This window comes from Rhinatrema bivittatum, chromosome 17 (genome assembly GCF_901001135.1).
Source record: "Rhinatrema bivittatum chromosome 17, aRhiBiv1.1, whole genome shotgun sequence".
Classification (NCBI taxonomy): Eukaryota; Metazoa; Chordata; class Amphibia; order Gymnophiona; family Rhinatrematidae; genus Rhinatrema; species Rhinatrema bivittatum.
In genome coordinates this window covers 27846053-27872054 of record NC_042631.1, presented here as the reverse complement: position 1 = coordinate 27872054, position 26002 = coordinate 27846053, and the positions used below count along the sequence as shown (strand labels likewise).

At 40.4% G+C, this 26002-nt stretch overlaps 2 protein-coding genes across 13 annotated transcripts in view; one reads left to right on the top strand and one right to left on the bottom strand.

Moving 5' to 3' along the window:
• SERGEF (secretion regulating guanine nucleotide exchange factor) overlaps positions 1–26002 on the top strand; it is a 656301-nt gene that overhangs the window by 216194 nt on the left and 414105 nt on the right. For 7 of the 9 annotated variants that reach the window (XM_029582880.1, XM_029582884.1, XM_029582885.1 and 4 more), the window contains one exon: positions 22561–22596. Coding sequence is in view for 5 of the 9 variants with exons in the window: in XM_029582884.1 (XP_029438744.1) it covers positions 22561–22596 (36 nt within the window). In the remaining 4 variants the exon portion in view is untranslated. Of the gene's footprint in view, positions 1–11941; positions 13768–22560; positions 22597–26002 lie in introns of those variants that run through there. The other 2 variants (XM_029582881.1, XM_029582883.1) reach the window with 1 other exon arrangement.
• Positions 14176–26002, bottom strand: part of KCNC1 (potassium voltage-gated channel subfamily C member 1) — a 194148-nt gene continuing 182321 nt past the window's right edge. The window contains exons 3-5 of one of the 4 annotated variants that reach the window (XM_029582871.1): positions 18480–18485; positions 17290–17430; positions 15083–15219 (exon numbers count right to left, since the gene is read on the bottom strand). In XM_029582871.1, the coding sequence (XP_029438731.1) occupies positions 15083–15219; positions 17290–17430; positions 18480–18485 (284 nt within the window). Of the gene's footprint in view, positions 14403–15082; positions 15220–17289; positions 17479–18479; positions 18486–26002 lie in introns of those variants that run through there. The other 3 variants (XM_029582872.1, XM_029582874.1, XM_029582873.1) reach the window with 3 other exon arrangements.

Genomic DNA, 26002 nt, shown 5'->3' with positions numbered 1-26002 from the left:
AGAGGCAAATAACATAGCACTGTATATAATATCGTATCAAACAAACAAGATGATTAGAGAAAAGCTTAACCTACAATGCTTCAAATATTGCTCTATTATATTGCAATTTTTAGTTTGAAAAGACAGTATCTCCTAAGAAATGTAATTGTATCCAGTACACTGGGAGAGGGGTTGAATTGTACAATATTTTGCATAGTTTGTTATAATTAGGCACTGCCTCTTGCCTATCTAAATAATCTTTACATTATTGCCACTTGATACATAATACCTATCTTTCACCCAGCCCCCTGCGTATATGTAATAACGTGTTTCCAGTACTAATGTTAAATCCAGTTAAATGCTGGAGTGAGGGGCACTTATAAAGCAATGAAGTGTTGGACGTCAGCTGCAGAGCGACACGTCTGCCCCAATGTCTTTCAGTCACGTGTCGCTTTCTGGCTAATGTTTGACACGTTCATATTCTGAGTGCCCCTTACATCAGCACTTAAGTAGATTTGTACCGCTTTATCTAATTTTGGTTTTGATGCCACGTGTTTATTTTGGCCTTTTTTTTTTTTTTTTTAAACTGGTGTATCTCTAGTTCTAACAGACCTCTACTGATGTTAATATGTCACTATAGTATAAACCAGTGCTGTTCAAACTGGTCCTCAAGGCTATCTCCCCCCGCCCCACCGAGCCAGACGGGATTTCAGGATCTTATGAGATATATATGTGCATGCACTGACTGCAGTGTATACAAACATATCCCATGCATATTCATTAGAGATATGCTGAAAACCTGACCTACTCGAGGACTGGTTTGAGCACTAGTAAAGCCAGATACTTTGTTCTCTCACCATTGGTGACTGCTACAGCAGCCATTTTACCAATAATAGGCTGCCAACAAATAGTGCATGGATTTTAGTGTTTGCATACTCTTTGCCTCACTAGCTGGCTGATACAGAGCGGTGCACCCAGCCAAACGCACCATTTACCACGCGATTGGCTGCGCGTTTCCACAGCGCGTCTATTACCCCTTATACTGTAAGGGGTAATAGCGCGTTGAAAACACGCGGCCAACCCCCCGAAAACTAATAGCGCTCATCACATGCAAATGCATGTTGATGAGCATATTAGTTAGTTGCTCAGGATACTGAAAGTAAAATGTGCGGCCAAGCCGCACATTCTACTCTCAGAAATTAACGCCTGCCCTTAAATTCTGAGCAACCCGGAAAAGTGTACAGAAAAGCAGAAAATACAAGCTTATGACCCGCACTTACTGGGAATTCCTCGTTCATGGGAAATAATTGCAATCCCCAATCCGTATCACAAACGGGGTTCAGCGGGTTACCTGCACCTGTCGGCGAAGGATAGACACACGCTGATCCATTTAGTGTAGCGCACGTGCAGCCCCGGACATCTAAGGGCATCACAGACCTGTTATTGCTCGGTCTCGTGTGGCTGAATGCCAGTTGGTCGCCAACCGCTGGGGGTCGCATAACTAGTTAGGGATATTAAGTTGGAGGAACCAAAAAAAAATTTTTTTTTTTAATCTGCCTGCTGGTCTGCGGGCTAGAAAAACGGATGCTCAATTTTACCGGCATCCATTTTCATAACCCGTGGCTGTCAGCGGGTTCGGAAACCAACGCTGGTAGAATAGAGTGTTGGTTGTCAGGACCAGCTGACAGCCACCTCTTCGCTAATAAGACGGCGCTAGGGACAGAGCACCTGCTCTCCCGCGATTCTTGTATCGGCCTGTAGGACGTCAAAAAGCATCAAAATCCTACCTAATACACAGAAAAAAATTGGTTTCTAGTCTATTGATTACATGCTGCAGCAGACTGGATGAGAACTACAATTTGTGAACTTTTTATGCAGAAGAGACTTCTTTGAGTTGAACAAATAAGTGGGACATGGATTCAGTTTAAACAAGCATTCATCTCTTTGAGGGAGCTTGTGTTACAGCACATGGATTTTGGTAATCAAGAGTATTCAGCTTTACAGAATTTATCTGTGATTAGTAGTGGATATAATTTGCCTCTGGCCCTGGCCTTACATGAAGTATTTTCTTTCATTTTGTTGCCTGAAATGAATTCAGCTGGTGTACAGTGTTCTACATTTGCTTGTACTGCAGAAACATGGGCTCTTGTCTGCAAGTTCATATGGTGCTTATGATATGCTCTGGTTTTACATGGGGTATTTCAGCCACCCATGCAGTGGATATTACAGTCACTGCTATGAAGTAGCCTGCATGGAGCACTATGCTTCACATCCTGAGATCTGATGGCAAAGCTGTTTTCTTGTGGTTTCCTTTCATCCATCCTGCCATTTTTTTTGTATACGACTTGCTGTGTCTTATTTAGTCAGACGGTAATTTTCAAAAGATTTTCTGCTGGTAAAACCATGCTTTACCCACAGAATTTGGCTTTTTTTTTTTAATTGCCTGCTCGATATATGGGTGAACTTAGCCTGTATGTCATGTTCACATATAAGTTTACTTGGACTGAGTGGTCTTTGGGAGGGGGGGGGAGATGGGAAGAGATTTGGATTTTCAAATGTATGCATGTAAAATTTCCCCAAAAATTTCTGTGCCCATTGTAGCAAATACAATTGTGCATGGGTAGAGATGATGGGATAATGTTCAAAGTGGGCGTACATGCGTATTTGCTAGCTAACTTATGTGTGATGTTACAGAATTACCCCTTAAGTGCTTGATCATATTGTACTGTGTAGTGGAGATTGAAATACTGTTCATTAGTATTTATTTATTGCCCTCTGATTGTTCTCCTTAAGAGTTTGGTCCTGCATTATCATTTTATAAATACTCCCTGTGATGTTTAACTCCATATTGCTGGCTTTTTTTTTAATAGGATATGTACATAGCTATTTTCTTTTATCATCTGTTGCAGCTCCTTCTTAATAATCTCCCTGATCATCTTTCGGTCCATCCAGGTTCACTGATGTTCACCTCTGCTAAAATTCCATTCCATTGCTTTCCTGACCAGTTTCAGATAATAGTTCACTTGGCCCTCCTATTGATTTAGCCCCAAATTGTAGGTGTTGCTGAGGAAGCTGTGGCTCGCAGTCAATTAGCTCCTCATCACCACCTTTTCTCAAGAATGGGAAAAAAGGAAAGACAAATATAATGAGAAGAGTAGGGGAGGAAAGCAACAAAACAGAGAACCATTCTCTACAAGTATAGCAAATATGGGATTGGGAGAATTAAAGGGGATACCAGTGAACTAACAATTAGCAACTGAGCAAGAAGGCCTCCCACCCAATCACACTGCATGGAAGGGGTTAACATGGAGTAAGAAAAGAAAAGCAGAAAGGCAAGGGATGTTCAAGGATCAAGCAACAGAAGCCTGTTAAAACAGCAAGACCTCATCAAGAAAGGGATGCCCCAGGTCCACCTTAAGCAAAAACCCCAGCATGGTCTGGATTAATAATTACAAGCCAATCTGCACAGAGCTGTAGATGGCATGCATACAGAGAGGCAGTAAAGTTCATTGGTGTGTCACAAGATACCATGCTTCCAGCTAGCAAAGGGAAAGGTGGTAGGGCCAGCCCAGCTGTGGGTGATGGTACAGCTTTGGCACATTGGCAGAAGTGGGAATGTCAAGGTCACTGTAGCCTGTAATGGCAGTAAGGCCCTGGGCACTGCCAGATGTAACAATGGACAATATGAGGAATTACCTTGCAAGTGGTCCAGCCAGTGCAACTGCAGCTGAGGGACCCTAGCTGAGATATCTAATATAGGTGTGGGGAAGATCAGAACCGTGAAGTTGTGATTTTGCTAGACTATTGCATATTTTATGGCATGCTATTTTAAGGACACTGCAACCTGCTGTTTGTTACAGAAGAAACAGGTATGTGGGAAGGAGAGGGGACAGGCTGCAAGACACAAGTGGGAGGGATATGAGATCATCTGCTTATGAACACCAGTTGATCTTTTTTTCTCCATATAGCAGCCTTGACAAAATCCTGCAGATTTTCATTATGTTACTACAAAAATTAAACTTGCAACTGATGACAGTTGAGAACAAAAATATTCTCCTGGTCCATTTTACAAAAATGGGCATATCAAAGCTAAAAAGTAAATATTAAAAAAACTTTTTTATAGGATCTGATAAAATAGCAGGAGGTAACCACAGCATCTCTTAAAACCTCTTGCTTCTCTAAAACTTGTCATGGGAAGGGTTGTCCATTGATCCCTACTTGTGAAAAAGTAAAGCCCAGAGATCAGCTTGGATCTATGGCATTGCAGTCGAAAATAAATTGTCCTAGATAGAACTTAGCTGCCATTTCAAAAACTGCTTATTTGGGGTTTTTTTTTAATATATAAAACAAAAGATGAGAATTCCAGGTAGCTAGGATGTGAGAAAAGTGATATCATTCTTGAGGGTATCAGCCAAGTGACACAGCAATGTTGATGCCCCCAAGGTGAATGAACAGTATATCAGGATGGGCCAAGCTGGACAAAAGATTGGCTGTGGTAGATACCCATCTTGCCTATCCATTGCACCCATCCATTCTCAGCTGTCCAACCCAAGTGAATGATGGACCTCAAGGACCTTGCCCATCTCTCAGCCCAAAACCCTATGATCCTCACTGTCTATGGTTGTTGGTCCTGACTTACAATAGCCAAACAGAATCAATCACGTTAGAGGGCTAGGGGTACCATCCACATTGCTTGGCATAGAACATGTAATCTGCTGACTCTAGCTAGCGTACTGGATGCATCAGTATTTGAGGCTGTTCCAGTTCTAAATGAATGAGTCCCATGCAGTTTGGATTGCAGTCCTGCTGCTTCAAGGAATTGCTTAAAGGATGTGGCAAACTGGAATCTAACTAGTGGAAAAAGGTGTTGGTGAACTAGGAAATGTGGCCACCCTTGGGTATACAATCCTTCATGATGTAGATGGTAGAGGTGGCTAACCCCAGGACTTCCACCAGTGAGATCATCTCGTGTCTTCCTCTTTGGTGAACCTTGGACCGCTGAATGCAAAGGGCAACTTATCACTGGAGAGAGTGATAGCTATGACCAGCAGATCTGACTCCATCCAAGCATTACTCGCAACTGCAACTAGCTCACTGGTCTACAATGTTTTAAAGGCCAGAGAAAAGACAGCTGGAAAGAGAGCAACCTCAAATACAGATGCAACAGCTGCTGGCAGGATCTACCATAAGTGAAATAGGTGCTCATGGTTAATATGTTGGGCCCCACCTCATGCACCCATCTGCCATGGCACTCTCCTCACCCTGAAATCTGAGCGCAGGGTGGGTCAGTCCTGAACATTGAAGAATGGAAGGCCAACCTGGCAATGATGGAGTGCATTTCCATCTGAACACACCATACTGCTTGTGGACAGGATGTAGTCAGCCACAAGCTGCTCGTGGACCAGCTTCTACTGCCACTTTTTGCTGATGAAGCAGCTCATTACACTGATGTATCCCCAGACATAGGCTCACTAAGTTACAGGGAGTGACAGATCTGTGCAGCAGGTCCCATGCTGCTGATCTCCAAAATGCCACAGATGTTTTGGAACCAGAAACCTCATTGCATCTGTTCCTGGTGCCAGCTTCGTGATCAATGACTATTTGCAATGAGAAAGAGAATCGGCACATTTGTTCCAAACCTCCTGGACGTGTTTCACTCATTTAGCACCACTAGACAAATTCCTTCAGGAGCTCAGACTTCAGCAAGCAATTAGCAGTCTGACAGTTGATTACTTCTACCACCACACCAGAATATTGCCCTTCTGTTGCACAGCTAGTCACCCTAAATGTTCAAAGCAACCATGGAAGGGAACAGCTCCAGGAATATGATACCGTGGATGACCTCAGGCTCCACCAAGACAATAGACTAGTTTGCACACTAAAAGCCCTGCCAATAAACACCAATGCCACAGAAATATATGAGAGCAGCTTTAAATTGACATATGGGGATGTCATCCACACCAAGGATCAATGTGCTTTGAGCATATTATGCCAATTCTTTATTCATTGCAGAGGTTGCCTGTTGAATAGATGATTCAATTTAAAATCATCATTTATTTATTTATTTATTTATTTGTTTATCGAGTTTTATATACTGGCGTTCGGTTTCGCCATCATGTTAGTATATAAAGCATTGAGTAATAAAGTTCCCCAGTGCATTAGCTCATTGCTTAAAATCTATCGACCTGCTAGGGCCCTCCATTGAGCAGGTAAATGTCTTCTTGATATTCCAAATCCTAGTTCTGTTAGGTTGGTGGAAACATGTGAAAGGCTGTTTGCCACAGCAGCTCCCTGAGCTACTGTGGAAAGCAACGTGCTTAAAAACCTTTAAGAAACAACTGAAGACATTTCTGTTTAGAGAACATTTTAGGCTGAATTAAAGAAACAATTTTCATTTTAATCATGTGAGGAAATCGAGTTTAGTCATGTAGAAATGGTGTTGTATAATTTTTGTTTTGTTTGTGTTGCTTGTAGAATACTTTTATTGTGTGTGTTTATTTGCCTTTATGAATGGATCTTTGTGAGCTGTTTAGGACCTAGGATAATGGAGCATATAAATGTTTTTAAATTAATTTTTTAATATATTTATAAATGATCTGGAAAGGGGAACGACAATTGAGGAGGTCAGATTTGCAGATGACATGAAATTATTCCAAGTTGTTAAATCACAAGCAGATTGTGAAAAACTGTGGGAGGACCTTGAGACTGGAAGACTGGGCATCCAAAATTTAATGTGGACAAGTGCAAAGTGATGCACATGGGGAAAAGTAACCCACACTGTAGTTACATGATGTTAGGTTCCATATTAGGAGTTACCACCCAGGAGAAGGATCTGGGCATGACAGTGGATAATACCTTGAAATCCTTGGCTCAGTGTGCAGCAGTGGTCAAAAATGCAAATAAAATGTTAGGAATTATTAGGAAACAAATGGAGAATAAAACAGAGAATGATACCTCTGTATCGTGCTATACCTTTTAAGACCACACGTAGGCTACTGTGTGCATTTCTGGTCACCGCATCTCATAAAAGATATAATTGGACTGGGAAAGATACAGAGAAGGGCGACCAAGGTGATAAAGGCGAAGAATGGCTCCCCTATGAGGAAAGGCTAAAGAAATTAGGGCTGTTCAGCTTGGAGAAGAGACAGCTGAGGGTAGTAGTAATATTATAGAGGTCTATAAAATCATGAGTGGAATAGAATGGGTAAAAGTGAATTTGTTATTTACTCTTTAAAAAATACACAAACTAGGGGACACTCTTTGAAGATAGTAAGTAGCACATTTAAAACTGTTATATTCATGAACCCTTGTGTTGGAGTGAGGTTGACACCACCTACCAGGAAGACCCAGTAGGTCTTCACTGCCAACTGGCAGAAGATGGTGCAGAGACTAGCGGGAGCTTCACCTATACCAGCCCCTATCCCCATGGGTTGAGCCTTTGGGTTCAGGGGGCCATTAGGCCTTAGATAAATGTCTCTGAATCAGCAACTCATTGCACCTGGAGGTAGTCGACCCATTGCTGAGGCATTGTATGAGTGCTGTTGGAGGCCCTTTATAGGGCAAAGACCTGATGTCATCAGTAGGAGTCAGTTGGACTTTTGCGCCATGGGCCCTTTATGGAGGGCTGAATCCTGGGTGCACTAGGGGGAAGTTGGAGTGAAGACGTCTGGCCAAAAGAGTCCTGTTGGTGTCCTGCCGCATGGCCCATCAGCATTGGCGTTCTCCGGCCCAGCAGCGAAGGGTAAGTGAGCTGTCTTTCGAGGGCAGCCCTCGAGTCAGCAAATGTAACAAAAAAAAAAAAAAAAATCAGAGAAAATTCTTTTTTACTCAACACACAATTAAGTTCTGAAATTAATTGCTGGAGGATAAGGTTAAGGCAGTTAGTTTATTTGGATTTAAAAAAGGCTTGGACAGCTTCCTGGAGGAGAAGTCCTGAAATTGTTCTTAACCAAGTAGACTTGGGGATAGCCACTACTTATTACCAAGTGTCAGCAGCATGGGATCTAGTTATTGTTTGAGATCTTGCCAGGTACTTGTGACTTGGATTGGCCACTTTTGGAAATAGGATACTGGGCTAGATGGATCTTCAGTCTGACCCAATTTGGCAATTCTTATGTTCCTATCCAGTTAAGGAATGAATAACTCCTGTGAAATATGTAATTGACTGGATATTCCCAACATGGATCAAGAAGAAACTATCCCTGAACCTGTTAAAAAAAAATAGCTGCCCATGATCCTAAAAGGGCAAACCACTAGCTAGCCCACTATTCACTTCTATAGAATTGTGGACGAGGCTGTCATGAGGGTATTGGTGCGGATGGAATAAATGCTTAGAGCCATTAGCTTGAGGAGAAAATCTTTTTTATTAAAACCAAATAATATAATAAGATATATCTTATGGAGAGAACAATAGATCACCATGCAGTGGAAAAGGATCAGTTATCTCAAAGATTGTTTACTGATACCAGGGTTTATATAGAGGTAAAACCTCTAATTTCTACTCAATGACTAAGTTTGCTTGTTTTCACATCATTGTTCTAATAGGTAGAAATTAACACAGCATCCTCTTAATAGGATGGTATATAGAATTTTAGTGTGTGTGTGTGTCTGTAAGTCATGTGGTTTCTTGTAAATTGATCCCAGAAGGCAGGAATGAAACTTGTCTGAACTTGTATTTATTTTTTTACTTTTGACCTACATGCTAGCATTTCAGCATATTTTGTCATGTCAGCAACCTTCAATAATTCTACAAGTCTAATCAGTATAAATTCACCGTGGAGTAATAATAGTTTTATAGGAGAAACCTTTTCAAAGCACCCTAACAGCATGATCCTCATTTGCCTTCAGTTTCTTTCTTTGTTCACTTTGAATAGGGTGACTAATGGTGCAGTTAGAGCAGACATGCATGTATCTGCAGTTCTGCACTATACATCCACTCCTGTACTGCCAGCTTTCATCCAGTGAAGCAGAGCTGATTCACACTTACATGAAGGGGGCTTATGGTGCCCTGAAAGAGGCAGCCCTTTGTGTAATTCACTATATTAGTCATCTGCATAACCGGAGATCAATGTTCTGCACTCCTAAGAACCTTTGTTTTCAGTGTTCGTTTTATTTTTCTTGGGAATTTCAATGTTATAACAAAACCATTATTTGGAGCAGTATCTCTGCTCCAAACTATATCAATTCCTGTCTTTAAACTGCAGCTCCTGCTCCAAACAAACTATTGTTACTGCCACCTCCCACTTATAGATAAGATCTAGGATAAAGACTCTCTGTAACTGCACCCAACCTTTACTATAGCCTCCCACTGGCTGTCCTTTTCCTTTTTCAAAGATTTAAACACAAGCCATTTTGTCTTCTTGCTGCTGCTGTCAGTTCCACAGCTCTTCCCCAGGTGAGCTACACTCCTCTTCCTGTTTTTTTTTTCCAGTTCAGCTGTTTCCTTAATAACACACCTGGGATTAGGGTTTGGAAGTTCCCACCCTCCCATCTCTCAGGAATTTCCCCTCTAGAGTCCTTCTGTTCCTTCTTCCATTATTCTGGAGGGTTTCTGATTTTGCCCAAATAAATCCTTTTGCTTGCCTTCCTCAGGCAATGGAATATATATATATATATATATATATATATATATATATATATATTGCAGTAGGTAAACAAATACATTATGCAGCCTTAGATGAGCAGCAACTACTGCAAAGCATTTCATGAAGACTCTGGGAGATGATGAGAGGCCAAAGGGAAGAAATCGATAAAAAAGTGATCGTTCCTTATGGTAAAACAGAGAAATTTTCTGTAATTCTTGTGAATTGGAACATGTGCGTAAGCATTTTTTTTTTATATCTAGGGGAGATAAGCAGTCTTTGATCTCTAATGTTACTTAAAAAATTCATCTGGAACTTTTTATTTTTGAGATGCTTTTTGAGGTTTCTTAGGTCCAAGATGGGATTTTGGAATGAGGAAGTACTATGTTCTTTCCTGTGATAAAAACAGGTTCTACTGCACTGGCTAATAGAAGGCTTGATAGATCTTGCTGCAGAAGTGTGATTTGATGTGCAACTAGAGTGCCTCCTTGGACAATTGTTTGAAAAGGAAAATTTGAAATTTGTATTTACCTATTCCAAGTCCTCCTTCAGTTTCTCACAGCCACTAGTGATTTAACACCTTGGAATAGTTTTATGTCATTGTAAATTTGATCAGCTCACTTGTACCCTTATCCAGATCATTTATAAATGTTAAAAAGCACATTCCTAGTACAGATCTCTGGGGCACAGATTTTCACAGCCTATGTTGTGTGCCATGTATGCTGGCACTTTTACCCCATGTACATAGCTAATTTTCAAAGGAAAACCACGTGCATGATTTCCTTTTGAAAATGAACAGCTGCAAAGTAGCATGCTAAAAATGCCTGTGTACTTTGCACTTCTTATGTGTGCAGGCAGCTGAATGGCGCCAAGATAGTACATGCACATTTGAGAATAAATGTACTCGTGCTGTGTTCCTCTCCTGATCTAAATTCAGCCACAGGAATCCAACTAAAAAGGGGGTAATTTTCAAAAGGAGTTACACGTGTAAATGTAACTACTATTGTAGCAATTTTCAAAAGCCATTTATTCAAGTAAAGTGCATTTACATGAGTAAAACCCAGTTTTACTCGAGAAAATGCTTTTTAAAATTAGGCACTATGGGGTGGATTTTAAAAGGGTTACGCGCGTAACTGCTCCTGCGCATGCCGAGCCTATTTTGTATAGGCCTGGCGACGTGCGTGCAAAGCCCCGGGCAGGCGTAACTTACAAAATAAAGGTAGGGGGGATTTAGGTAGGGCTGGGGGGCGGGTTAGATAGGGGGAGGTGGGGAGGTGCTGAAGGAAATGGGAAAAGCCATCGGGGCTCCCCTAGGGCTCGGCACGCGCAAGGTGCACTAGTGCGCACCCTCTTGCGTGCGCCGACCCTGGATTTTATAACATTTGCATGGCTGCGTGCGCATGTTATAAAATCGGGCGTACATTTGTGCGCACTAGGTAACGCGCACAAATGTAGGCCACACGCGTAGGTTTTAAAATCTGCTCCTATAAGTGTTCAATGGAAGCCAGAGTGCACTTTTAACCAGGGAGAAGAGTCAGCTTTCACTTAGGCCAGATTAACTAGGTAAATGGCTTTGAAAACTGTCTGCTAATTGGACACCACCAAATTAAAAAAAGGAGAACTCTTAAGAGGGCTTAAGTAGATCCCCAGAGTTAATCATATACGAATTTGTAGATCAGAAAGTTGAGTAAAGGGCAGAGAAGAAAAAAAGAAACAGGTTCATGATGTTGTCTCTTACCCATCCTCACTGACCCATCTGCTCCCATTTCCTTAATTCCCTTTCTTCACTGGTCTTGGATGCATGAACACTGGCTAGAACACCACCAAGCCTGTTAAAATATTTTAGTTGGTGACAAAGAGGTTCCTATAAATATAGGCAACTTAAATCCCACGTACCTAGAATGGAACTGGAAAATGATCCATTAATTACCGGTGCAAGCTGAAAGAAAATTCATTGTCATTTGTTTCCTTGAAATGAAGATTAGTTACTTTGCTTTTTGGTTGCATTTGTAATTAGGAAAGCTGCACTTTTTCTACCTACAGAAATGTAACTTTACTTTGGCCATTGTTCAAAAGTTGAATATAAATAATAAAAGATGATCTGTAAGAAAACATTGCAATATACAAAAAGGAAATCTCCTATATATATTTTTTTAATTCATTAATCCCTTTTTGTATATTGCGGTATTTACCAATTGTGTACCCATTTTTTTTTTAACTTCTTGTGTATTGTACCCTGTAAAAAAAAACCATGACATTCGGGGCATTTGTCTCCAAGGCATTCCTAATTATGCTATGTAATCATACCAAAATACTTTTTAGCATGCATATAATTTTCTCTCTGTACATTATATTTCCTTATTCTCATTTCTTTATTATAGCTCACTTGCTAGTATCATCTCTCTGTGAGCTACACCAAAACATGGTAAAGATGAAGGAAAACCTGATTTAAACATGAAAACAAATATTAATGAAATGAGTGGTTTCCATACTATGGGTTGGAAGCACTGCTGAGTCACCGAGGACTTGCCACTGGATCAGAAGAGGAAGCTCCCTGAGGAAAAAGCAAGCATAACAATCAGCAGCCTGACTGTACATTTTTACAGACCCAATGAAAACAGTGGACTTCTGAAAAGCGGGAGGCATTCAGTTTCACAATATCTGCATCTGCCATTGATCCCCATGGATTTTCCTAGGACTAGGGAGAAGGCCAGGACCAGTGATATGTAGGAACCCCCCGAATGAAGGTTTGTGTATCAGCAGAAAAAATTCTGGTTCTCGAGAGAGAGAGAGAGTGAAGAACACTGGTACATATAATCGAAAAACGAACAGAATTTCACAATTGAAAAGCCTCTGTAAAAATGGGAGGGAACCAGTAATCAAAATGTTTGTTTTTTTTTAATTAAGTAGCAAAAACTTTATTGTTACAAATATATTTTTGGCATTGCCAGTAGTTATCGGTATTTGCTAAGTTTTGACTTATGGTCCCTCTCTTGAAGTAGGTTATCCATAACCATCTGGGAATTATCCCATATGACCTTCAGTTTTTTGTCCAACGTTTTTCTTCTTTTCTCTTTTCCTTATATAACCAAAGTATATAGGTTGAGAGAGAGCAGGTTGTAGTTCCTCTGCTTCCAATATGACCTATCCAACACCCTGAAGATAACCAGACACAGTCTCCTCTTTGCTGGTCAAGAAAAAGCTATGATAGGAACTTAAGCAGCATTACAGAAGCCTAATTTATTAAGGAATTTCTCTCCCAGGCTCTATGTATGGGGAGGCCTTAGGTTATTGATATCAAACCTGCCTAATGAGAAGGAGATTGGGCCAGAAATCAAAGTCAGGCTTCCCAAATGGTTGTGCAAAAAAAACAAATGGGATCGTTAAGCCAGGGGGTGGGGGGCTCTTTCTTTTTCTGTTTACATACCTTTTACCTTTTTTTTAATCATAAATTTAAAAAGAAAGTGTAGTTAAAGAAAAAAGTATTTAGTGAATTCATATTGCTTAATGTAAAACAAATAAAAATTAAGAGAAATCCAATTCTGATCCATCAACTATAAAGCCCAACTTTTATTGCTGTTGATGGACAAAATACTGCACCTTCATTCTAAATTTTACCTTCCTTTTGGATTATTTGTTTTTCACTGCCATGGAGGGCTCCATCCATCCCTGCTTTATTTTCTAGGCATTGAGTGCTCCAATTACAGTAATTTACTGTATTGGAACCTGTATACTCTTCAATATTTCGGTTGGGAGCTCATCTGCATTTTATTCACATTTTTAAGAAGGTCATTCTGTAAACGATCACTTAAGAAAAGAATTCTGCTTTACATTATACAGCAGGCAGTGAAATCATGATACAAAAATTTATTTCATGCTAGATTCCTTTTTGCATAACATTGTGCATGCATTTTTCTTAGAAGTACTAAATTGCATACAATGCTGTTGCTTGCTTCTTGAACTTTTCAGACGAGTTGTTACTCAAGTTGGCTCCTGATTTTGAACTATGTCCCAACTTTAAAATAACACTTTTTCCAAAAAAAATAATCCATACTGATTATTTACTATGAACAATCTGTAATGAAGGTTCTTCATGTTGGATCTATACACCAATGAAATACAACATAACCAGAGCTGGAAAATAAATCTAGACCAGCTATTACCATCAGGTCCATAGAGAGGTCCCATGTGTCACAAGCATGCCAACAAAAACAGGGGGATGGGTGGGAGGGGGGGGGGGGGAGGAAGAGGTCTTCAAATTTCCATAACTAGTTTGATAAGAGTTCTTCTACGTTGGTGATGTTATGAAGGCATGGTCAATATGACCGATGACTGCCTGATTGCACTTTTTAAACCATTTACCTTATATCTCGTATACAAAAAAAAAAAGAAGCAATCCATAGCAAATAAATGTACAGTTTTATAATGTTTTACATTTTGGCTACAACAATGTATGTAAAAGTAAAGAGCTTTGAAAGAAAATATATAACTTTTTGCTTTTTGTTTTAATTGTACAATATCAGTTTTTTTTTTGTTTGTTTTACTTGCATGCAATTCATGCTAAAAAAAAAATGAAACAAAACAGAATCTTCTACAGTTTGTTACATTTTGGCCGTAGAAAAAGCCTGCATCTCCAGTACAGCTCTTTAACCATGACGAATCATCCTTAAAACCTGCATGGAGCGAGTTTGCGTGTCCAGATGAGGAGGTCTTCTATGCCTGCACAGTCCCACACAGATGGATATTAGCCACCATTGTCCAGCTCCATTTCACCTTGTCAAGTCACTCTGACTGCCTCTGTTTGCATATATTTAGCAATGACAGGGCTTTCTTTGCAAAGATCTGCATGTAAAGAATACAATGAATACTTGAGCTTCTTCCATGCTCTTTCAAATCAAGTTTGGCATTTAGTTTTATAAAGAAGGGAGAAAAGGATAGCACTGTATAGCTACATGCAGAGGCAGGCCATGTTCTTCTCCAATAGGAATTTTATTTTCCCATGCAGTCAGCCAGACTTGAGACCTCTCTACAGTGTATCTGAGTATTGCTTTCAACTTTTTAATAGGCGCCCATGCAAAGTTTCATTCTACTGTGCTTGCTTGCTCAAACTCCTGCAGGGTTCCTATGGCTCAAAAAATATCCTGAGAAAAGTGAATCTTCAATCGTTGGCAAGTTTCATCTTTGACAAAAATGCTAACCCATTCCGTAAGAGCCAGTGGATCCACCATTAGCCAAGAAAGAAAAGCATTATACTAGCATGGTGCACCATTTTACAAAAGAAACTAGATGGTGTACCCACCCTTCATCCTATGTACTAATATCATGCAGCATATGGCCCATCAGTATTATTTAATGCCCATCTATGGTCTTCTGTTATGTTGAACAGTTATGTCATCTAATGTCAACAGTAGCACCATACTCTAAGGTGCTACTGTGAGACAATTCAGCCACCTGGAGTATATGCAACATAACAGGCTGATTAGATATAAAGCCTTTTAGACCATCCCTGCTACTGATCCATGCTACAAAATGAATGGAATGAGAGACCAAGAATATCTTGAAGGACAAGGAGAGTTGTAGCGCACAGACACTGAAGACAGTCCTACCATGTTCCCACTTATGCCAGCTATGCTGTTAAGGCTCCGTGACATTTCATAACCTTTATTAAATAAAAATGGAAAGTAGAGCATTGGATCAACAACAGAATGGACTAAGAATGAGGTCCACGTCATAGCTAGTTCAGTAGCATTTCCATGCATTGGCATGCGGAGAGTAGTATCACTTGCAACCCTATTCAAAGAACTTGGAACACAAAGATGAGGAATAAATGAAGTCTCTTAGATGTTAACAGAACACGATGTAACTTAGTAGACAGTTCCATAGTTCTGTTGAAAAGAAAAATTGGAGAATGTGAAACATAGATGTAGTTCTCCTTGGCAAACAGAAAGCTGTCCATAAACAATAAGTGAAACTCAATGTGAATGAGTCTTGAAAAGGAAAGGATTCATTAAGAAATCAGAGAAATAATTGCTATATTGATCCTGAAAAAAAAGCTGGATTTGTTGCAGGTTGTGATATCATTTATTAAGCCAAAACAATAATTCTCCAATCATGTACATCATCATCTTTGCATTCTGATTTTGATTCAATAAAAGGTACTGCAACCTGCAAATAATCCATTAAGAGAACTCAAGATTCCTTTGGCAGCTGATCTTTGCTTTTTTGTTGCATCTGCTTAATTTGTTTGAGCAGCAGATAAAATAGAGACTACTTACAGCTGAAACATTTATCCTGTTGCCACAGTGATACTACCCATTTGCTCACTTCATTTAAAAAACATTTTGCATGCAGCCTTATTTTCACTTTCAAGCATGCATGAGAGAGACAGCTCAGCAAGTTTACATAGAGATGCACAGGATGGTATTTAGCTGGAACAATTATGCTCTCAACATGTTTCCAATGGGCCAACAATATGCTGACATTTATTACTTTATAGCCAACTGGACTCTTTGCTTTTCATTCACCGTAGAGAACATGCTTCCTGGAGCAGTGCATCATGGGAAATGCACATTCTTCCTACCAAAGATGTGTCATTTCTAGGAACCCCATGATGAACTGGGACTCCATGTTTGATCTGAATGAAAGAGTCCCATGCTCAAACAGTACAGAATCAGGTAAAACACTTTGCTACAAAGGTAAATTATGGTTCAACTATTTATTTTAATGATAGCTTAGAAATGATAATTCCATATACTGCAACCGGTTTTTACTATATAAACTGCTGCCTGTCATAAATGGCTCATGGGGATTCTAACCACAGCATATAGTTTATATGATGCAGTTATTGCATTTTGTCTTAATACTGAATATATTATATACGACACACCAGTGATAGACACTGATTAAATGCTATGTGTCTCTTAGCTAATTTGCCACTAGTGAATATGCGCACATCTGCAGTTTTGATCTTAAATAGGTAAAGATATCCATATTTCTGGTTGATATATGTTTGTTTAAAATGTTTGGCCAAGCCTTAATCTACTTTAGCCTATTGCATGAAGTCATTATTAATGCAAAACAGTTTTTGTACAAACGACTTCACTCTTTTTCTTCTTCAACCAGTACCAAAAGAAATCAGTTGAAGACTTTAATAAATTAATAGTGATAAATCAAATCAATACTTGTTGTATTGACTTCCATTTGGAAGAGAAGCTTTTTTTAACTGATTTTATGCAATTACATTATCATGGCAACAAAAAAAAAAAATTGGAAAAGTCTATAAGCTGTAGGCAAAATGAGTCAAATCCAGAATTCAATTCATTTTTGTTCTGAGCCTGGTTATACACACTATTGATATGTTGCAGTATTTGAGCTATCCAGCTAGGTGAACTTTGCGTATTTCATAAATAATTGTTAGGCATACCTTTGAGCATGCAATAGGACAAGGATGTCCCCAGATATTCCTTGCTGAATCTCCCTGGACAGGCGAACATGGAAGACTAAACTGCTTGTGCAGCTGCACACAGTGGCTAAAAGTCTTACTTTTTATTTTCTTATAAGAAACAGATTGAAAACTGAAAATGCAGACATCCAGATAATTTAGTTTCAGAAGTAAGTGCGTATCTAAAACAAGCCCACTACTTTCAGCTAACCTGTAGAATTAATGTTTTTTTCTCTAAGCACTACTGTAGGTCACTAGCTATGTGGTTACATGACCTTATCTACATACCCTTTCTTATTCCTCCATCAGGCGGGCATGGATAGTCCCCGGGTGATAAGAGGAAGCAGGGTCCATCTCTCTCCCGAGTGACAGAGCGGGTAAAGGACAGGCCCTCATCAGGCGATAGAGCCTGGTCTATGTGGGGACAGTCTTCATTTGCCAACGCCGCCTTGGCCACGTCGCCATTCAGTTTCGAATCTTCAAACATATAAGCAGAAGGCCCTATTGAAAGACTGAGAACCGTTTTTATTGTACTTAAGTCTAATTAGGGCTCGTGTCTGTCTGTCGCACATTGATGTTGAAAAGGTAGCACATTTGCCCAGATCACAGTGCTTACACTGCTGCAAGGAGAGGAAAGGGGAAGAAATTCAAATGATCTCATATGCTAAAAGGCTGCGTCCACAAAGCTGATCATTTTGATTTGCTTTTAAGTATTCAAGATAAAAAAAAATGGATTTCTATATGAATGGCAGTTTAATGAACTGATGATTGGAATGCATGTTTAGAATGCTTACCATGACAAACCATAAGGATATGGGATAGTAGTGCCATAAAATATTACTAAATGTACTATGACATTTCCTGTAGGATATCATAATATTGGATATCTACAGAAATAATGTAATATAACATATGATTAACATTTTTCTTTTAACACTCAATAAAGCCAAGTTTAAGACAAATTTTGATGTGTGTATTTTATTTACAAGGCGGAACTAATAATTTTGGATGACTTTAAACACTGCCAGTAGTTAGAAAACAATATGGTAGCATCCAAGAATGCTAATCATTTGGAGTCCAGTGTACTAAAGTGTGTTAACTAGTTTGCGTTAGTGACCCATGTTAATGACTTGCAAATGAGTTTTGCATTACCTTACTAGCATTAAAGTTAGCATGTTAACATGGATGTTATTGCAAAAACTTAACTATATTACTTCAAGGTGTACTTTAATTTTTTGCATTAACTGGTCTATGTTCACTTTTGCATGTTTTAATGAGTGTTATTTGGGTACTAATGGGAATGAGTTCTTTTGCATAGTTTTGCATCTCATTACCTCATTAACTTAGATGCTTGCATTAAAACTCATAAGATAATTAACACACATTAAAAGAGGTTAATGTACGTAAACTAGATTATGTGTGCTATCAGCACTTTTAATGTGCATTAAACTTGCAAAAATATTCGTGCACTTTAGTACCTTGGCCTCTTAAATTGTTTAAAGTCATAGCTACAGTGTTGCATGCTCTGTCAACAGATGCAAAAGAGAAAGGTATATGAATACATGGCAGCAGAATATGGACTGTGAAAATAATGCATCCTGAGATGTCATCTACTATGACATCCATTTTTGCAACACCAGTACCAACAGTGAGATACAGTATACTAGATTATCTGTATATTGTGATATAAAATGAATACACTTTTCCTAGTACTGCATCAACTACATTTTCTTACATGTTTGCATTGTCTTTGTTTTCAAGGGCAAAGAAAATCATATAAGTATAGACCACTACTGTTTGAGAGATGGTGATTTTATTCTTAAAGAAGTTTTAGATGCTGTAGAGCTACTTAAATTTCTACAGAATGGTTAAAGTGCTACTAAGGAGATCTCGTCCCTTGGTGTTGTACTGTAATGGGGTACATTTGTACAAAAGTTCAGTGCATTGAAGAATAGGGTTATGAAACATTTTCCCTAAGTACTACAAAGAAAACTTGGTATCTAAAAAAAAACAAGTTCAAACTAGGAGATTCAGATGAAATTTGCTGTCTTTTTGAAGGATGTGAATAGAAAAGGAATATGAAACTTACGAAATTGCTAAGGTATGAGGTTAATTTATGGAAGGAGAAGTATCATTTAAATCTCATGGCATTATCTGTTCCTTTAGTAAAGGCTGGCCCCCCAGAGCCCTGGCTAGAGCTTCCTCTAGGTGCAACCTGCATGCAGGTCCTACCCTTGCACTTCTGTACCAGCAACCTGGGGGCGGGTGCGTGGGGCCAGGCCATCATCGGGCAAGGCACTGGCCTGAATGCACCAATATAAACAGGAGACTTGAGCATTGGAGTTCAGGACAGTTGCCCCAATTTACCCAACCCCTCATTTCTCCCACCACCACCACTAAAGATGGCCTGAAGGTATCTGTCTTTCTTTTAATCCCATTTCCCTTTATTTGTATCTAGATTCTTGTGTGATAAACCCCCACAACCATAGCTGAAGAAGCATCAAATGCATTTATGACACTCTTGGATGGACTTTTATCAGCTGTACTGGTGGTGGCTTTGATATAATATGCCAACAAAATCAAGTTATTTATTTTCTTGCAATTTATTGACAATATAGATTGGTACTATAAATGGTTATTTTTGGTCACTGTAAAGAATATGGCCAAGAGAAAAGATGCCTTTGTTCTTATTTTAAAATAATAATTGCTTGGCATTAGTTGTCTCAGTGGTGGTGCTGTGCACTGTCAGGCAAGAGACCTCAGGTTTGAGTCCCATGCTAGGCCTTCTGCATCTGGAGCTTTTGAGGCTGGGTTGCTGCCAAGATAGCTTTTTCAGCTTCTGGGAAGGTAGAGAGTCTCGGGGTGTCAGTTACTGTAGAGACCTGAATTAGGGTCCACTTTGGCTGTGTTGCAGCAGCTAGAGTTTGTGGCCCTTGGCCAAGGACTGTCACTGTAATTGCAGGACTGAGTTGGGATGAATCATCTTAAAAAGTGGAATTCCTCCTCCCCCCCCCCCCCCCCCCCCATGAAGGCTTATGGTGCCGTAGCCCAATAGAGGCTGATTCCAATTGAGCTAGAAGCCCAGGAGGAAATTGCAGGGCAAAAAACTGAATATGGATTGATTGATCTTTTACATCAGGTCTTCCCAAATTTGCTCTGGTGACCCCCCCCAGTTGGCTTTTCAGGCTGTCCACAATGAAGTCAATGTTCAGCCACAGACAATCCAGGGATGTTATCCAGATATTAGTTGGGATATTTGGTGACTTCTCTGCTGAATATATGCAGGTTAATGAAAGTTATCTGGATAACTTTGACTACCTTGTGGCATGACCAAACTTACCTGGATAACTTCCTGGATAACTCTAAATATCGGAGTTATCCAACTAAGTCATCCCCGCCCTGAAATGCCCTCGGAACACTTATAGCTTACCTGACTTAAGTTTTTATCCAGATTACAATTTAGCCAGATAAGTCAGCCAGTGAAGACAGCAGAAAATTCAAAAACGTCTGTCCAGCTATTTCCTTAACTTAGCCGGACAAACCATCAGAATACGGGCCTCAACGAATATGCATGAGATAAATTAGCATATGCAAATTCATCTCATGCATATTCATTCTGAATATTCTGAAAACCCAACCAGTAGAACGTTTGGGATGCAAATGAAAAAAATATTGCTCTTTGTCAGGAAGAGAGTTTATTTAAAATAATTTATCTCTTGCCTTTTCACAGTTGTCATGTAATGATGTTTTAAAAAATACACTTTAAACATTTTATTGGGCAATTTTGGGGGGGGGGGGGGGAACACAGTTTCCATTTACTGCATTTTTTTTTTTAGCTTTCTGAAATTTTACTTTGATCCTCTACTTGGAATTTGCAAGAAACAAACTTGCAATCCACATTTGAAAGTGATGCAGGGGTTAATTCTCCCCAGACTTTATTCTGATAGATGCCAGCTGGAGGGATATTTGATCTATACACTCTGTAGATGAAACGTGCAGTGCAGGTACAGTCCCCTGGGAACTGAATACAATTTTTCTATTACTCTCCCTGCTGCAGAAGCATTGTAATGATTGGGTGCAATGCCAGTTCATCCTGGCAACCCGTAACTAGGAAAGTGATATCTGGGATTGTTGGGTACTTAAAGTAATGCAATCATTTATGAGTGGAATCTCAACTTCTGTGCACTATTGTTTAATTAGAAGTCTATTAGTATGTTCAGAGCGACAGCGGCGGTTAAAAGAAATGAAACAAAAAATGTTTTCCCCAGATATTTTATTCCTTTTCTGTTTGCTTCGTATGATATTTGATGGAAAAATGTGCATGTGTATATATATATGACACACACACAAAAAAAACTCTAACAACATAGACACACCAGGAGTGATAGAAAAAAGGCAGGCCAACTTTAAAGTAATGGAAGAACGTTGACATGCTCAGTGCAGAAAAAGTGTAAAACGATGCATCTGGGGCACAAAGAAAATACTAGCCACTTAGAAGGGTAAGAATAGCTGGCTTTTAAGCCTGATAGGGTCCTAGTGATCTTCTCTAGTGATGTTCTGTTAGTTTGTGAAAATTGATGGTTTCTATATTAATTGTGCACCACTTAGTACAATAGATTTAAAATTAGCAGTTTAAAAAGTGTAATAAATAAAGGTTTACCAATCAGTATGATAAAGCAAGAGGGAAAGCTGACTGTACACTCAGGGAAGTAAGAGGTGGCACCAGCAGGGAACAGAAGGACACTGCTGAAAACTCACCACAGGGACTAATGCTCAGCAGTTAAGGGACACTGAGAGGCTGGAAGCCGTTCAGAGGAGAGTGCCAAACGTGTACCAGGGCCTGCAAACCTTACACAGAGAAGCTTAAGGAACTGGGAATGCACTCTGTGTATGACTGAACAAAGGCAAAAGGAGATATAACCGAAACAGTCAGATACCTAGGAAGCTTTAATGAAGTACGAGAGGGTAAGAAGGTCAGGGACAAGAGGCTGATGACGTGCAGTTGGAAGGCACGAGGCTCAGGGGAAATGTGAAGGAATACGTCTGTACAGAAAAAGGCTTGGATGGTTGGAATAGTTATAAGTGGGAGCTGGTAGTAGTCACACAGAAACATGGCAAGTGCAAAGTGGGCACAGACCGGGATCACTGGTCAGATTAGCTGGGACAAGAGGCCCTTTGCTTCAGCAAGTTACTGTCACCATCTATAGTTTCTTCCAGCAAGTGCCCTTCACCACACATTTATTCCTTCTCCTGTAGCACGGACTCAGAACTGAATCTGTAGTGCTTATCTTCATTGAGAAACATAACGTCAATAAGACAGACGTCACCTGTAGCAGTGCTTCCCAACCCAGTCCTCTGGACACCCCTATCCAATCAAGTTTTCAGGATATCCATAATGAACATGCATGAGATAGATCTGCTTGCACCGTATGCAAATTTATGTCATGCATATGGATATCCTGAAAACCCAACTGATCTATAGTAGTGTATAAAAAATGCATACTATGGGTTTAATTTAAAATTGAGGCCTGTACATTAATAGATCTTTTTTTTTTTCAGCTTCCCCCACTCAGGTAGCTCTGAAATACAAAAACAGTGAGTACATTTACAATTTAACAGAATGTGCTGCATAGTAATCTGTGACACATCGCATTAAATTGCAGTAACTGGGAGTCATTGTTTTGAATTATGTTAAAAAAAAAAAATTCATACCAAAGTGACACTGCCATGAAATGCAGGAACAAATTTGTAATTAACGTGTGCCAGCTATTGTGTTGCAGATTTTCTGTTATGTATCTCTGCGCATTTTAGCTACCTTTTCAAAAGATTGCATGGAAGATAGCCATCTAGGGATACTTTTTCTAAGTATCCCTAGATAAGTATCCAGATAAGAGGATTTTTTAGATGCCCGGAAGTGTGCACGTATTTTCAGCTGTACAGAAAGAGGGGTTTTGGAGGCTTTTGACAATAATGGTAGTAACTTTCAAACAAGTACGCGGGTGCACGCCCAGAGCTGCGGCCATTTTGTAACATGCACGCACACATGCTCGTATATTATAAAATAACCTAGGAGCACGTATGTGTGCGTCCAGTTTTGCAAGTGGGCACGCACAACCGTTTAAAAGCTGGGTTTCAGCCTCGCAAGTGGGGGGATTTTAGAACAGGCGCGCATTTCCTGCCATGACCAGTTTCACCAGTTCGTCCACCAGTTCTCCCAGTCTCCAGCTAGGTCCTCCAAGCGCCCCTGGTTCTTTAGCCTGCACTACCCCAATTACCCCAGACCCCTTAAACCCCTCACACCTTCCACCAGAGCAGAAACAAACTTACGTGGCACTGGACCTGGGCTTGTGTCCAGGCGTGCAGATAGTTGCGCGCACGTCTCTTACTCCTGCCCCAGAACGCCCACACCATACCCCTTTTTCGTTGGAAGTGAGATATTTATGCATCAGAAGATGGTGCGCGCATGTAGGTAGTTTTTAAATTCAGGGAGACGCACACATATCCTACATGCGCGCACATCTCCCGATTATTGGCACACGCCCAGCTTTTAAAATTCACCTTTATATACGCAAAGGATTCACATGGATAACTACATGGGCTTTTAGAAACCGCCCAGGGGTGTTATGGGCACCAAAGTATGCACAGAAGTCATTTTGCACACAGTTTTAAGTGCACTAGGAGGAGGCAAGCTCTGGGGTGTAGGGGGAGTGAGGTTGGTACAGGCAAACCATTATGTGCCTTCTTTTAATTTTCAGGAGCCAAGTGTAAATGAGTGAGCGAATATCAGAGGACTCACACTCCCTAATATTCAAAGTGGACTTGGGCACATAAATCCACTTCCAAAATTCAGGCTACAGTCTGCATGAGCTTTCTACACATAGACTTTAGCCCAATGTGGACTGTTTTAAAATACCCTCCTCTTGATTGTTTTTTATACACACGTGTAGCAAGCGTGCCACTAACTTAACTTTCAGATATCTGAAAGGTTTTAATGATGCTCAATCATCAAATCTTTTCCGTTGGAAAGAAATCTATAGAACTAGGGGGTCACAAAATGAAACTCCAGGGAGGATGACTCAGAACCAGCGTCAGGAAATATTTCTTCACGGAGAGGGTGCTGGATGCCTGGCATGCCCTTCTGGAGGAGGTGGTGAAGACAATAAAACAGTGAAGTATTTCAAAGGGGCATGGGATAAACACTGCGGATCCCTAAAGGCTAGAGGATGGGAATGAAGAAAAGAGTGCATGGGGGTAACTTGCTAGTGCAGCGGTTACCACCCTTAACAAATAAGCCTTCATACTGATAATGAAACTCCATCATTGCTCTCTGCTTCAATGGCAGTGGGAAAAGGGGAATTGGATTCAGACGGCAAGCAACGAGGGTCCCGACTTTTACGGTTTGGGGAAACAAAAAAAACATGGGGGTAACTTGCTGATGTGGCGCTTACTGCCCTTCATCACTAAGCCTGATACTTTTGATGCAGCTCCAACATTGCTCTCTGCTTTCACGGCAGGGGTTAAGGGAAATCTGATTCAAACAGCATCGGAGGGCCCTGACCTTTACAGACTGGTAAACTGATAAGCACGGGGGTAACCTGCACAGTGCAGCAGATACTGGCATAAGCTTGCTGGGCTGCCGTCGTTTCTATGTTTCTATGAATGTGTCTACTTTTAGCCGCCCAGCAATCTAATATTCAAACACAATATATACAGGCACCTTCTATTATAAAATCAACTTGTTTTGTGTCGGTTAAAAAGTACAGGAGTTACTGGAAATGTACACGCTAAAGTCTGCACTTAGATGGCTAGTAATATAACTGAGGCATGCAATCTGTCTGTTTTAGCAGCCACCCTGGGAATCCCTGCTTGAATTGCTTTATGATAGCAAAGAGTGCCTCACCAGGCCCAGCAGAGCGGGCAGGAACCCACCACCACAGATACCCCTGCTGTACGTTCAAGTATCTTAAATGACTAACTTTAGAGGGTCATCTAAGGTGGGGGGTGCGGGTCAGGGCTGCATTTTGGCAGTCCGATGTAGTTTTCGAAACAGTTGGCATTGCTGTAACTGATCCTGCCCTCTGGGCCCAATTTACTAGATGTTTTCTCATAGATACAGAATGGGGGGGGGAGAGGGGGAGGGAGAAGCCTTGTTACTTCAGGTGCCAGGTGTCACAGTAGGAAGATGTTTTGACTGGGATTGTTGCTATAGTGTTGTTTTATGGTTCTAGAAATAGCTGGCATGCATGCACTTTAGAGAGAGAAAGCGTTTTTGTGTTGTTTGACTGAATGTTCTTTTTTTAAAATTATTTCTGTTTATCCCCATTTTTTTTTTTTTTTTTTTTGCCTTTTTGCACTATAATCTAGCCCGGGTGGCACATGTGCCCTCGCTTGTTACGATGGCCGGAGGGAGAGACTCACAGCCTTGCTCCTTAAAGCAGCAGGGCTTGGCATTTTTCCTCCCTCCCCGGCATCCTGCTGTAAATTGTCTCGTTGTCGTACTTGATGCCTGCCCCAGCCCCCATCGATCCGAAAACTCATGCTTGAGTCTCCTGTGGCCCGAGGCAAGGCTCCTGCCGTTGTCAAAGTCTTTATACATGATTTGAATAGCACTCAGCAGCACCCCCCCCCCCTCCCCATTGACTTCCCCCAGTATCATAGCCTGTTCCACAAATCACCCTGGCCCAGGACGGCCAAGGTTTTTCACAGGATCGGGCTTCCAAAAACACGTCCTAAAGGACCAGGGTTTAGTGGTCATGTAGGGTGGGGATTTCTCTGTGCAATGTGCCAAAATGTTTTCTATAAGGATTGATAGTGGAAACTCTAATTCCTGGGAGCCCTGAATTAAATTAAATATTAATTATACTGCAATCACTAATGGTCTTGTGCTGGGACAACACTTAGTGCAGCTGATGCCCTGGACTCAAAGCAATTATTGCTCTTTGAAATGCAATTTTTCATTCCTCTTGTGGTCCCCTCCTTTCTCTGAGCATCACCAAAAGAC